This window comes from Phalacrocorax aristotelis, chromosome 16 (genome assembly GCF_949628215.1).
Source record: "Phalacrocorax aristotelis chromosome 16, bGulAri2.1, whole genome shotgun sequence".
Classification (NCBI taxonomy): domain Eukaryota; kingdom Metazoa; phylum Chordata; class Aves; order Suliformes; family Phalacrocoracidae; genus Phalacrocorax; species Phalacrocorax aristotelis.
In genome coordinates, this window is record NC_134291.1 from 14,106,638 (window position 1) to 14,121,098 (window position 14,461).

At 55.0% G+C, this 14,461-nt stretch overlaps 1 protein-coding gene across 2 annotated transcripts; it reads left to right on the forward strand.

Annotated features, from left to right (window-relative positions):
• Positions 1-1,936: 1,936 nt before the first annotated feature.
• USH1G (USH1 protein network component sans) lies at positions 1,937-12,474 on the forward strand. 2 transcript variants are annotated; one of them, XM_075111371.1, is made up of 3 exons: positions 1,937-2,540; positions 10,091-11,332; positions 12,065-12,474. In XM_075111371.1, exons 1-3 carry the CDS (start codon positions 2,377-2,379, stop codon positions 12,066-12,068), a joined length of 1,410 nt encoding a protein of 469 aa, XP_074967472.1. In that variant the 5' UTR covers positions 1,937-2,376; the 3' UTR covers positions 12,069-12,474. The 2 variants fall into 2 exon arrangements, with proteins under 2 accessions (XP_074967472.1, XP_074967473.1); XM_075111372.1 differs by lacking the exon at positions 12,065-12,474 and having other exon boundaries at positions 2,282-2,540; positions 10,091-11,382.
• Positions 12,475-14,461: the final 1,987 nt, after the last annotated feature.

The following is a 14,461-nucleotide window of genomic DNA, read 5'->3' on the forward strand; positions in this document are numbered from 1 at the left end:
GTTTTATTCCTTTGTGAGGATGCCTCTTTTGGAGACGTCCCTGCCTCTTGCTCCCTCTGGGGCAAGCACAGAGATGGGGCAGTTTGCTGGGCATTTCTCACTCCCATTCCTGCCTGCTCGCCACTGTGCTCCTTCTTGCAGCGCTGCAGGGTCGGAATCAAACTGAACTACATGGGATGGTGAAGAAGAGCTCAGGATCTACCCTGCAGCCCAGGAAGACTTTCATGTGTCTTTCCCGTGCTGTCAAGAGCTGGCTGCCGCAAGCAGTTCTGGATCTGCCCTGCCTGGCCTCTGCTGATGCTTAGGGGTTCTTCTTTGGGGTGAGTGGTTGATCTTTTCTCAGTCTGTAACCTTTCCCAGGGGAAGCCCAGACCCCCATGAGGTGAATCTGAGCTGATAGCTATGTTTTGCGGAGGCCAGAGGTTCAGAGTCCCCCTGGGATAAACGCACTGATCTATCCCCCCTCTTTTGCCCTTAATAGCCAGCAACAGAGGAGAGAGCAGCTACTGCCTTGGGCAATGCTCCCAGTCCTCCCTGGGAGCCACAGCACAAGAGTCTTAATTAGTAATAACACACGAATCATTAAATAACCTCGGTAATGAATTGCAGACGTTACTATGCTGCTTTTCACCTTGAAGGATCCCAGCGCCAAATGCCTCGATGTTTAGTGCATCCCATCAGGGCTCGCCCAGGGAGGCTGAGCGGGTGAGTCCGAATCTGCCGATGTGAGCAAACTGTGCAGGGAGTGGACTCTCCCTCTGGTGGCAAGCACACACCTACAGGTGTCCCGGGGCAGCCAGGACAGCGACTCCGCGTCGGTCACCCCGGGGGTTAGTCACTGCAGCTTGCGTGGGTGCACCTGGGACTGCGTTAGGGCCACCCTGCTGTCTTGGGGCATTTTCTTGCTTAACAATTAAGCTGTGTTTCTCTGGTTTTCTTCCTCTCTGCTCACTACTGTCCAGCCTTCTCTGCTGCTGTTTTTTTCAGTCTTTCCCCCTTTTTCTACTCCTTTCCTCCTTTCTCATCCATCTGCTGGGTCTGCCTTTCCCCTCTCCAAACCCCGTCTGCCCCGTGGCTGCGCTGTCCCAGGGCCGTGGTGGCAGAGGTGGGGTCCAGCCCTAGAGGTCTCCAGAGCCAGGACACGATAGGCAAAATGCACAAGCAAGGAGCAGGAAATTCCTCCTCTGTGACAGTGTGTCCCAAGGGATCCAATTCACTGTCGGGCGCAATATGCCGTGACAGCCACGTGCTTTGGCCAGCGTCCAGGCTCAGCTCCGTCTCTCCCGACGGCAGAGGGTGCCCAGGGGCCAGAAATCCTGCCCTGGAGGCATTGCCTGGGGCCATCCAGCTCCCCACAGGGCTCACCGCAGCCAGAAATTCTGTGTCAGCATAAAAGATACTAGAAGCCAAACGCTGCCCCTTGTGCGCATTGTGGTAGAAGTACTGAGCCACAGACAGGAGCCGGTTTAGTTTTGGGGGTTTTTTGGTCTCTAAAGAGGGAGAGGAAGGGGAATTTTTCCAGCCTGTGCGAGTTTTCACAGATTTGGGTTATTACAGATTCCTCTTGTGCAGTTTGTTGTACGATTCCCTAGAAAGCAGAGTCCTGTGGGCGCAGGCAGGGTAGTGAGGGGACAGGGATGGTGACTAGGTCTGCTGTTGTCTACGTAGAGACGCGAGGGATATATTTTTATATATATATATATATATATAAAATCTTTTTTAACGAGGAAAAGCTGAGCTGTGAACAACCCTAGTGTTGCTGTGAAATAAGGGAAGCCACCAAACTGCTCTTGGCTGTCTCTGCACGGAGCAGGAGCATCCCTGCAGGTCCCTGCTGCTGCCCCGCTCTGATGGGGCTGCGAGCGGAGGCAGCGGGGCTCCGCTCCGTCGGTCCACGCTTCCTCCTGCAGCTCTGCCCCGGGCTCTGGTGGTCCTCACTCGACATGGGGTGCCTACAGCGAGGGGCAGGCAGGGGTGTCAGGCAGGATATGGCCCCTGAGCCTTTCTGGCAGCCTGCTCTGCTTAGGGGACGTGTGGACCCTGGTGAGCTCTCACTGTGTGACCCTGTGTCCGCAGCGCTCGGCTGAGCCCAACGCAGCGAGGCTGCTTAATTGGAGCTTTTAATGTACCGTGGAGCTGGGGTGTGAAAGGTTTGTTGCGTTGGAGGATGCTTAGGACCCAGGGGAAGCGCTGGAGAGCCTGGCTGGGCTTGGAGGAGCTCCTGCCTCCCCGGCCAGGACTTCTCAGGTGTCCTGGTACGGCAGCACTGCGCGAGGCGAGCTGGGCCCTCCTGGCTGCTCCCCCTTCCCCACATCCATGCCCATCCTCTGAGCCCCCCTGGGCACCCATGCGCGCGCCCAGGGACCGCTCCGCACCATGAACGACCAGTATCACCGAGCAGCCCGGGACGGCTACCTGGACCTCCTGAAGGAGGCCACCAAGAAGGACCTGAACTCACCGGACGAGGATGGCATGACCCCGACCCTATGGGCCGCCTACCACGGCAACCTGGACGCCCTGCGCCTCATTGTCAGCAGAGGGTGAGCGTTGGCGAATGCACGGTGCTGGTCCCGGGGGACAGAGTAGCTCAGAGCCCATCTTTCCCCTTTCCCTGCTCACAGGTCAGCATGGGTGCAAGTGCCCCACAAAATGATGGCTTCTGTCCATAACACCCCCCTTCCCCCATCCTCACCTCTGTTATTTTTCTCCCCTTGCGGTGCTTTGAGTCTAATCCACTGCTCCTGATAACCGCCCTGTTTTTTCGCAGCTCTTCTGACCCCATAACCACCCATGACTCTGCTCCTGCCCCAAACCCCACCTGCAGCTCCACAGGTGGGGCTGAGTCCCCACCCCATGCATGCTTTTGCAGTCAGGTCCTGTAAAGGCAGGCAGAGCTGAAATGTGGCACATCGGGTCACTGCCATGAAAAAAGGCCTTGTAAATGACGGGGCAAAGAGAATAACTGCTCCTTCTGTCCCAAGAAATGCTCGCAGAGAGATGTGTGCAGTGCCAGCTGGCGGCAGGTGACACTTCTCTGCTTTAACCGAACTGAGGTCTGAATACGTGACCCCCGGGCAGCCTGTCGTGCACCTGGAGCCCAGGAAATCCAGGTGCAGGTTTCCCAAGAGCAGATTTCTTTAAGCCCAGTCTGCCTTGGGGGAGGCAGCTTGATGCTGATGCATCTCTCGGTCCCTCACCCTGGGCTTGCCAAATCTCAGGGTCTCTGGCTCCATAAGCACAGATATGGTGGAGGGAACAGGGTAGGACTGAGGGGGCTTGTCAGGCTGCAGGGCTCCACATCTTGGTGTTGGGGGAATCGTACGAGGAGGTCTGTGCTAAGGCAAGAGCTGCCATACCTAGTTCCTTCCTGAGCAGTAAGTGGCTCTCCTGCTCTTACCAACCTCCCAAAGGAGCATGAGCATTTCATATAAAGGCATCCAAGGTGGGGTGGCCTCTGCCTTGTGCTGAGAGATTAGTGGTGGTGCTGCTGATTTTGATGTACTTCTTTCTAATATTGAGGAGTAGCGCTGGGGTCGGCAGCCTGGACGTACATTGTGCCTCCTTGGAAGGGCTTTGCTGCCCTGCGTTGGGTAGGGGCTCGGTGGGCTGTCAGCTCCCAAGCAGGGGTTTTTCTGCATCCACACTGGGCTGTGTTTGCAGCTCTCTGCCACATCGGCCATGTCACTGCTGTGCCTGTTCCAGGGCTCTCAGCATCCCCTGATACTCCGGTCTGTTTATAAAAACACCTTCAGCCAGCTCCCCTGGCCCAGGCCAGCTGTACTTAGAGGCAGAGCTCCCACACACATTGCTGTCCTTCCATTGTAAAACGTTTTCTTTTCAGATCCTGGGGTCAGAAAGGCTGTGTACAGAGTCACTTTGAAAAGTCCTTGAGTGCCTGGCGCAATAGGAGTGCGCTCAGGAAAAGATGATTTCGGGGTCCAGCAGAAGAGAGACGACAGGACATCGCCCTGAGTGGTGCATCCTGGGGTGCTCCTGGGCTGAGCGCCCGGCGATGCCTCCCTGGGTGAGGGCTGTGCGACTTACTGCATACCTCCCAGGAGAGACTGCGCCCAGCAGAAACCTGCTCTGGGCTCCTGCCGGGAGGGGAATCGCCGCCTAGGGCCAGAGACAGGGGCAGGAGCTCTGGGGATGAGATCCCAAAGTTACAAACGGTTCCAAAGACCATTTGATGGCCAAAAAGTCTGCCTGAAAGGCCCATGCTGTGGTCATTCATCCATGGCACGGGTCTTTCAGGCTGACTTTATATCTCTCTACATCATTATATCTCCTTATATTGCTCGCCTCCATTGCAGGGCACCCTGCAGCACCGCTGCCTGCCTTGACGAGCCGTGCATCCAAGCCAGCAGTTTCTGCCTCTCCACAAAGCCCAAGGGCTGCTTTTCCATGGAGGGGCCCCTTTTATCAATTCATGTTGGATTAAAAGGTCCTTGTGGGCTCAGTCATGTCTGAGCGCAGCTTGGCTGCTGTTTAATTAACAGCCTAATATACATTTGTTCCTGACAGGGAAAATTGCCTGGCCAAAGCCCAGTGCCCTTTACGTGATGGATGGCGGAGCAAAGCGTGTGTCTGTGGGGCTGCGGGACGCGTTTACATCTGTGCATTCATCTTGCTGTGTCAGGTCCTCACCCAGGACCATGCAGAGATCAGGGAAGCCTCCTTGCCCCACTGCTCAGCTTGGTGCGGAGGCAGGCGCTCCTCTGCTCCCCGGACTGACTTTGGGTCTGCGAGAGGCAGGAGAGCCCCAGCCTGGGGACAGGGGTGACGGAGAGGGGAAATCGTGCAGGACCCGGGAGGGCCCATGGGCAGACCCTGTAATTTCCTGCTAGTGCTTAGGACGATGTGCAACGACATTTAAGTCTTGTTCAGAGAGGAAACTTAATTCTGTGTTGGATATGTTACTATTACACCTGCGCTATAACAACTGGGAGGGAAGAGGGAGGACGCCTCAGTGTCCCAAAACGTCAGGGCGTTTCCCTCTGGCCTCCGCTGTCAAAATATTCCTCCTTCGGCACGGAGAGCCCTGCACCGTGAGGCAGGAGAGCGTGGGACCGCGCATGGAGCAGAGCCTGGGCGAGCAGAGGCTTCCGAGCTTGACTGGCTCCATGCAGGGATGGGGTGGGAGGCAACTTTGGGGTCTGAGGGGGCTCGTTAGCCTTTGACGGGGTTGTGGGGGGATGCCAAGGCACAGGGCGTGATGGGGGAGTCTTGGGCAGCAAGAAAAGCTGAATCCTCCTTGCCAGCGCTGGGCAGTGGTGCCAGTGCCCAGCCAAGCTGGGGCCAGGCCATTACAAAATGTCCTAGCGAGGCTGGCCAGAGGCACCCTGAGAAAGCTGGGCTGCGCCGAGCAGCACGGCGAGGGAGGGGGGCTGCTAGGGGCAAAAATGGAGGCTCTGATCGTCGTGCCCTGCTGCAGGCCAGGCAGATGGACGCTTAGGATTATCTAGGCTCTGTCATCTGTGAGGGAGCCTCATTCGTGCGCCTCCATGTTCAGCAGATTGTGGTGTAGGGCTGAAATAGGGCAGGGGAAAGAAAGTGATAAATCCCTTGTGGTTTCCTTGAGGAAAGTTTGTAGTCTGAACTCACACAGAAGGGGTAACAAAGCAGGCTCATTGCTCCGTCCGTAAGAGCCAGTGATGTGTCTGTGCCTCTGTGCCGCCTTCACGTGGGGACGCAGGGAGCCTTTGGGATGGAGGGATCAGCAGTGGCTCATCCTTCTTGTCTGCAACACAAAAAGCCCTTTTCTTCCTCCTGGCTGGGCTCCAGCGAGGGAAGCGAACTCAATTAACATGATGGCTGGGAAAAGGCAGGCTAACTGGCATTTAGTAATGAAGCTTTTCAGAGGCAGTAATTCTTCAGCGTGGTTTGTTATGAACTGCTGCGGCAGCGGCGGGCATCGGTCCAGGTCCAGTTAACCATGGGTCTGGGGGCACCGGCTGGGAACGGCCTTGAAGGGGACCACAGGAGGGGTGAGGATGTGTCTTTCTGCTAGGCAGGTCTGGAGTCAGCTTTGTCACCCAGTGTTTCTTTGCAGAGGCGTGCCTCGGTTTCCCTTCTTACAAAAATGGGGGTCACAGATGCTTTGGATGTTAATGGCAGAGGGGTGCAAGTGGCTCAGCAGTGGGTGGGAAGGGATGAGATTGCTCCTGCCATCAGCCAAGCTGCTCGAGGGAGTCACATCACCCCGGCTGGGGCAGCGTTGCAGTGGAGGTTGCAGCAAGGCACGTGAAGGTGATGTGCATCCTCTGCACGCCCCAGGGCTGACGGCCACGTGGGTGGCAGGAGCAGCGTGGCCGTGTCGGTGGGGACCTTCCCCTGGGTGACAACCTGCCGGGAAGGTGAGGGAGCAGGGCTGGGCGCTGTTGCAGCTTCGTCACTTCCAGCACTTGAGTGGGCTGCTTGGAGTCAGCGTGAGATCTGGGCACGGAGAAGTGCTGCGTCGGTAGACGTGCCCCTAGGCGCTCCCACGGTACAGCCAGCATTAACAGTCAGCAGTAACAATAACTGCTAGCCCAGCTTTGTGCTGGTGCAACAGGCAGAGAGCCCTGAGATGAACCTCACCTGCAGCATCTGGGCTGGATTTTGGGGGAACTGAGCTCGGAGAAAAGCTGAATCCTTGACCTACCACCACCTGGACAAAGGTTGGGATACAGGACCCAAGGCTGTGCTCTGGGTCCAAAACCTCCTCTTCTCTGGTCATTTCTGGTCTTTGCTTGGGTTGTTGCCCTGACTGGCTATGCTGAAGCTGATGGTTTTTTTCCCTCAAGCCATAAATTATTTTTTCCTCTTCCTGTATTCAAAAACATTTTATGGGAGCCAGTGATACTCTGCACCCAGGCAGCTCCTGGTCCGAGGGCCCGATCCTGTGTTCACACACAAGAGCCAAGTGTGAGCCAGCCCATTGCTATCAGAGGAACTTCACACGTGCAGCCAGGGAAGGACGTATGTAAGTGCTGGTGGATTCCCCGGCTAATTGGGATCCCATGGGAGAAGTGGAGGGGAAAAACCGGCAGGAAGGGAGTGAGTGTGCGTGTGTCAGTGCAAACGCAATGACTCAGGAGATGCACACGTCCACCTAAGGGGCTCAATTAACAGCGTTTTTAATAATGATTATTACAGGAGTTGACTCAACACTTGAAAACGCTTTGAAGTTGAGAAGTGCTGCACTTCACACCTGTTATTAAAATATGTTCCCACTTAGTGGACCCTGCAGTCAGCATCTCCTCATGCGCAGCGCCCTGGAGGTGAAGTTTTGCTTGGACAGACACCTGCCAGAGGGAGGGCCTCCTCTTTATTATCTGTGCTGGATCTAACACCTCTACTTTGCAAGTCACCATTCTCCTTTCCTTCTGATGCATTTTTAGCGCCTGCGGCAGACATTTATAGGACAAAGGGACCTAGAGATCTAATTTTGCTCCAATAGTCTTGCTTCTAGACAGTAGAAATGTCCAGGGAAAGCTGGTTTTGATGCTCTTTCCCCTCACTTATTCTGTGAGGTGGTAAAAAGCGTGAGGGAAGCAGACCTTCAACTATGAAGCCCCCAAGACCTCCCTGACTTTGCTCTTTCCCACCTGAACCAGACAGACCTGAGAATGGGCTCTGAGATGTACTTTATGGATCGAGCATCCATACGCTTCTCTTAGGGAGCAGGATTGCTTCTGGTGCGCCTGCTGCTAAGTCAGTGCCCCGATCGTGAGTCCACATACATGCTGGGACCCTCGTAGTGCCCTGGGTCGCCTGCCTGCATGTGTCAGGCACACATGTGCCCATTCAGAGCACACGTAAACAAACGAACAACCCTTCACGTGCTGGAGTCCCACCACCAGCGCTGGCATTTCCAGTTTCACTGGCTCTTTAATCCAGCTCCATCAATAATTTACTCTTCTCTTGCAATTCATCAAATATTTATCCTCCCCATGAATTTCCCAGCCTGGACATGTCACTACGAGGGTAGAGGCAAGGGCTGGGGAGTTACCGCTCCTGGAAACTCGGTGTTGCTTCCTCCTCTCCTTCTGCTGGCTTCATGGGTCCTCAATCCTGTGATGTCTTGCCCTTCTCCTCCCTAGCATCCATCTTTGAAGACTTTTTGTGCTTCTGTGAGAGATGTCGAAGGCCCTGGATACAGAAGTCCTGCAGTTTTTGGGGGTCTTTTTGCCCTTACACAGTTTTGAGCCTTTTGACTAATTCTTCCTGAATTTGCCAGCAGGATTGAGGTTGTAGTTACTAAGTTTCTACAAGTTTTGTGAAAATACTTGTGTGGTGGAGAGCAACTGCTGATGGCTCCCACAGGGGAAAGCCAAGTGGACCTCATAGTGGCTCTTGGGGAATACAGCCGGGAAGCTCATGCTCTGGGTCCAAACAATTTCCAGGTTAACCTCTGGACGCCGTCTTTATTGTTTCTTCCTTTTGCAGAATCATTTCCCTTCAGTGTTACGTAGCTGAGATGTCGGCAGAGCCTGTGGGTTGCGAACTAGGCATCGCACCCGCCGGGTGGCTCTGCTCCGGCTCTGCTGTTCCCTGAACAGCGGCATCCAGAGCCGGCAGCGGGGAGCCTGCCTGCAGTATGGGAGGGTGAGCGTGCTGGATGAGGCTGTTACTGGGTCTTGTGCGTGGGCGCTAGCGATGAGGGTGCGAAGCCGGCCGGGGAAAGAAGTCCCTCAGCTCCTGTGATCTCTGTGTTCTTTCTCTGAAGTAGCTTTCGCTCTTTCAAGTCAAACACGTGGGGTTTGGGAGAGAGTTCTGGGCTCTGCTGCTCCCAGTGCTTGGCAACACAGGTCCTAAAGCAGCAAGGAGTAAAGTAATGCAGGCTGGAAGGTCTCAAGTGTGCATTCGCCTTCCAGAGTCCTAGTGTCACTGAGGCTCGGAGCTGGGGTCCTCGTGGCAGAGGGACAGTGGTCGGTTCCTCTAGAGCTCATTGGAAGGGGTGGTGTGGAAACAGGCAGGAGCTGTGCTGAGCCAGAGCTCTGCCAGAGTTGCTCTTGAGGGTGGTGGAGCTGCACAGCCTTAATAAAAGGTTTTGCCTTATCCATGTGCGCGAAGGGAGAGCGCCTTGTTGACAGATAATGCTGCTGGCTGCATATCATTAGCGCACACGCTCGGGTGAAGGCTGGTGCCAGCAGGGATGTGAACTATCTCTTGTTTCAGCAGATTGTAAATATGGAGGAATGTCAGGAGGACAGGCTTCAGTCCTAGGTTTGTGTCCATCCCATCACGGGAGGCAGGAGATGTGGGCAGGTGGTTGTGCCCCGTCAGCACCTTGGGGTGGTAGGGTCTGGCGCGGTGTGAGAAGAGATGCTAATGGCATTAGTTGAGTGTCCAGCTCTTGAGGAGTGCAGAAACCTAATCTCCACTTTCTCTGAAACTGGATTCTCAGGATGTGCTAATACCAACGAGCTTCAAGCTGTGCAATCGAAACCAAACGTGGTACAGCAAAACCCCCCACAAAACCCCAACCCGAGGCCAACGCCAGCAACTTTGCTCTTCTCCTCCTGCATGCCCTCCTGTGCCCCGAATTCCCCCAGGCACCAAGGAACAGGAGGGTGGGAAGGCGCAGCAGCCGGCGGGTTTCAGAACCGATGCTGAGGACGGCAGTTTCATTGTGGTGCTACCATTGTGGTGGGAACGCAAGGTGTCCCACACAGGATGTGGTGTGTGGAGAGGTACTTTGGGATGTCTCTCCACGGCATCTGAATGAAGCCAAGGTTTGAAGATCAAATCTGATTAGCATTTAATAGTATGCTTGAGACTTGAAATTTTATAACAAGCTGAGCTAGAATCAGCCCCATATCTCAGGTCTGGGCTATTCAGAATCTGGTTTCAGTCCCCTCAAAACTCGGTTTGATGCTGAGAGCTAAATTCAAGTCATGGGAATAATCAAAGACTTGCGTGTCAGGCAAGTTCCATGTCAGTGGTACACCCTTCCGGAAGACCCCCTTAAAATTAAGCTGTTGGGGCTGGAGGCATGTAGCTTCATATTTTGAGGTACTGATTTGCCCCTGTACAACTGGGAATATCTTGGTAGAGTCTGCCAGCCATGCCTGCATGCTAACTGATTGTTTTTCTTGCTGTCTAGGGGCGATCCAGACAAATGTGACATCTGGGGGAACACCCCTCTCCACCTGGCAGCAGCCAATGGCCACCTGAACTGCCTCTCCTTCCTCATCTCTTTTGGGGCCAACATCTGGTGCCTGGACAACGACTACCACACCCCACTGGACATGGCAGCCATGAAAGGGCACATGGAGTGTGTGCGATACCTGGACTCTATTGCTGCCAAGCAGAGCAGCCTCAACCCCAAGCTGGTGAGCAAACTGAAGGACAAGGCCTTTCGGGACGCAGAGCGGAGGATTAAGGACTGCGTGAAGCTGCAGAAGAAGCACCATGAAAGGATGGAGAAACGGTACAGGAAAGAGATGTCGGATAATTCAGATACCATGAGCTTCTCCAGCTATTCGAGTAGCACCTTAAGCAAGAAGTTCCAACACATGTCTATGGTGACTTCCCTGCCATACTCACAAGCCACCATCCATGGCACTGCCAAGGGAAAGACGAAAATACAAAAGAAGCTAGAGAAGAAGAAGCAGGTGGATGGGACATTCAAGATCTACGAGGATGGGAGGAAAAGCGTGCGGTCTCTGTCTGGGCTGCAGCTGGGGAACGATGTCATGTTTGTGAAGCAGGGCACGTACGCCAGCCCCAAGGAGTGGACTCGGCGCAATATCAGAGACATGTTCCTCACAGATGAAGACACTGTCTCCCGTGCCATAAGTGACCCGGGCTTGCACATGGACTCGGCCCACTCAGAAGTCAGCACAGACTCTGGCCACGACTCCTTGTTCAACCGCCCCGGGCTGGGCACCATGGTGTTCCGGCGCAATTACGTCAGCAGCGGGCTGTTTGGGATCGGCCGGGAGGACGCTGGCGCGCTGGGTGAAGACAGCGCAGACGGGGTAGGTGTCAAACTGCGGAGCCACCTGCAGCGCTCGCCAAGTCTCAATGACAGCATTGGCAGTGCCAACAGCCTGCAGGAGAGGAACGCGGAGGAGCTACCCTGGGATGAGGTGGAGCTGGGCTTAGATGACGACGATGAACCAGACACCAGCCCCTTGGAGACTTTTCTGGCCTCCCTGCACATGTTTGAGTTCATCTCCATCCTGAAGAAGGAAAAGATCGACTTGGAAGCCCTCATGCTATGTTCAGACAATGACCTGAAGAGCATCAATATTCCATTGGGCCCCAGGAAAAAGATTGTGGATGCCATCCAGAGGAGAAGGCAAACTCTGGAGAAGCCAGATGTCATTGTAGACACCGAACTGTAAGTAGGAGATGGGGCCTCTGAGCCATTAAACCCTTCGGCAGGTGGAGATGTGGATAATGTAAGGTCTTGTTTTCAATCTACTTGGAAGAGTAGGAGTCCAGGTAACCTCAGTGCTTCTGTGTGTGGGCAAATTCCTGCTCGTGTGGAAACAATGAGAGTTCGGAGAGGTGGCAATAGTGTTAGTTCATTACTCAACAGGCCTAAGGTGGCTGGGCAGGACGTGAAGCCTTTGTTTTGTTTCATAACCTATATGAATGCAGACTGCGCTGTGGTCTGATTCTTCCGAGTCCCTGTAGCTGGGATATTCAACCACACGCAGGCTTGTCTTGACTCTTCACCTTTTGAAGGCGTTAGGAAACCAACCGCAATTCCCAGTGGGAGCAGGCTGACGGCAGTGCCCAGTGGCACTGGGAATCCTTCCCCAAATGCTTGAGATCTTACTCAGACCTTTAGAGATTGCATATCTGGATTGGAGTTGTTGCTGGTTTATTGTGTTTCCAGGGTTTGGTTGGTTTGGTTTGGAGGACCGTGTGCCTGCCGTAGAGGTGAAGGGAAGGCACTGGCGTGGGTCTCCCCACTGTCACATCCGCTGACACCCCAATCCACTGCATTTTTTGGGCTTTCCAGCCCTCAACTCTCTGTGTACTTCTTGCTGGTTTTACAGGCTTTCAGTACAGCTCAGTCTTGGGTCCTCAGGGTGCTGACAGATTTTTCTCTTTCCCTTTGCAGATAGCAGCAGCAGCATAATTTTATTTTTTTTAATGATCAAGAAACAAACCCAGTTCTAAGTTGCCACAAAATACAAGCCAGAGACTCTCTTCCTGGGGCAGCTGAAAGCTACAGCCATCCCCACTGGTCCCTCTGGACTGCCCTCCTGCTCCCTCGCTCCGCTCCCTGTCTGTGCGATGCATCCCGGGTGATACCTGGTACGGAGGGACAACTGCTGAGATCGGACCAGGCAGCTCCAACCTGCCAACCTTGAAGGGACAAGGCTCACCTGCTCGCTGGAGGAACAAGTGCTCTGCCCGGCTGGCTTGGACACCGTGCCATCACGGGCTGAGGGACCACACGAAGCCATGAACAGAAGGAGATATGTGATGGTATTTTCAAAGGGCCCCAAAATAAATAATTACACCCATTCTTTCTTGAGCGAGTGGTTGACTGGGGGTTTGGGCTGGAGGAGGAGGGGAATGGGAAGTCCTGGCCTCTCTCCTGGTTCTTGACTGCTTTGGTACGTCGTTTGATGCTGTGTTTTTGGAAGGGAGTTTTGATTACTGTGGTTTGGGGCTGTTCAGCTTGAGATGTGCCGGCCCTGACTTTTGCCAGCAGGTGCCCATCACGTCTGTGAGTCCAGTCTGTGCTGTCTTGAGTGTGACAATCCAAACTGAAGGTGGCGTTTTGAATGTGTTGGTAGCTGTCCTCCAGTGCGCTGGTCAAATAGCTGCCCCAGGGAAGCAGTGTTTCTGCCCTGTCTCTCCAGGGCACTGAGCTGCATAAGCAGTTTTTGTGCGAAGGGCCTGGACTTTCACCTCCAGGAGCTTCCCAGGACCGAGCGCAGCACCAGGCTGCAGCCCAGGGCCATCTCTCGCTAAGCATCGCGCTCGCTTTCTGAGCCCTCACCTCCCAGCTGCGCTGCACCATTTTACATGCACGATCTATGGGCAGCTCCTGGGTGGCAGGAGGGTTTCTGGGGTGCAGCAGCGGGCTGGGGACCTGCACCGTCCCCTGATCTCGCAGTGACATATCCTAACAGGAGAAAGTCAACAGCCCCTTGCCATGGGATGCTGGCAACGTGCCTGTTCAGGCTGTGATGCAAACTACCAGATCAGAGAATGTCTCATGGTGTTACTGGTACTGCTTATCCAGCCTTATCTCAAGAATGCAAATGATAAGGAATGACCTGAGCACAGCCGCTCCCGGCGGTCTGAATGTGCTCACCCCCGGTCTGGCCGGGAGCAGAACCACTCTTGTCCCTTTGGAGCTGTGGAGGCTGTGTTTTCTTTGGTCCCTCTCCAAAGCCCAGGGCTGCCGTCCCAGCATGGAGAGCAGTGGCTGGGCTCGCTAATGTCACAGCTCCCTCTGCCGGGACCAGGCCTGGGAGAGCAGGATGGGACCACTGCCCAGCAGGGAGGCAGTGCAGCAAAGGGGTGGCCGCCAAGTCCTGGCTGCGAGCGGGACCCATAACTCCAGGCCGGTTTTCAGGTGAGGTTACGGTGGCTCAATTCACCCCCTTCCCTGTGCACATGTGTGATTTCATCCAAGCCCTCTGCCCTTGCTCCTGATAACTGCCAGAAGGGCAGCTGCCCACCGTGAACCAGCTCCAATTCCTCTGGGGTTGAATTGTGCCTTTGGGTTTGTGCTGGACCCGGGAGGGGAGTGAGTCACCCTGGTTCACGTCGCTGTCACTCCAGTGCAGTGGGGACCAGTTTACCCAGCAGATGACAGGGAGAAGCAGATGATTGGTTTGGCACCTTCTGAAGCCTTTTGCGGGCTGCACACCGGGACGCAGCGGGTATTTAGGGGCCACTGGGGTTTGCAGACTCCCTAACTTTGTCTTTTTGCTTAGGAGCACCCAAGCAGTTGCTGGTGTTGGGCTGATGCTGACAGAGGTCCCTTCTCCCAACTTGTCTTTCTGCCAAAGAGCCAGTGGAAGGGTTTGGTGACATGTCCCAAGTGCCATGGGACACATCCCTGCGCAGCTAAGACCAAGCCCAGAAATGCCACTCAGGATTACTGAGCCCTAAGACCAACACGGTCACCTCCATGACCACAGGGAGAGACCAAAACTGAGCTGTGGCACCAGCGCAGCATTGCAGAGCCTGGGCGATGGGCTCAGGCCCGTGGCTGCCCCAGGTGGGGTGAGGAAGATGGTCTGTGAGCACAGGGGTTGCTGTCAGAGGCACCGGCAGCCCCAGAGTGAGCACCCACTCGTTGGGCCTGTGTGTGTTGCTTGGTTTGGCCATTGGTTTCCAACCATGTTGTCTCCCATGAAGTGGGGGAACGGAGGCCTTGCAGGGGTGTTCAAACCCCCCAGCCCAGGAGATGTTCCCTGGTTTCCAGCTCCCCCTGGCCAGCTGGGTTGCTGCATCCCACTGGGCTCCTGATGGAGCTGGACATGAGGAAGGG

Excerpts from the sequence above, each read along its gene's own strand:
- USH1G (XM_075111371.1), top strand. The coding sequence starts at position 2,377 with ATGAACGACCAGTATCACCGAGCAGCCCGGGACGGCTACCTGGACCTC. Across the intron at positions 2,541-10,090 it reads CGCCTCATTGTCAGCAGAGG|GGGCGATCCAGACAAATGTG; the intron begins GTGAGCGTTGGC and ends CTTGCTGTCTAG.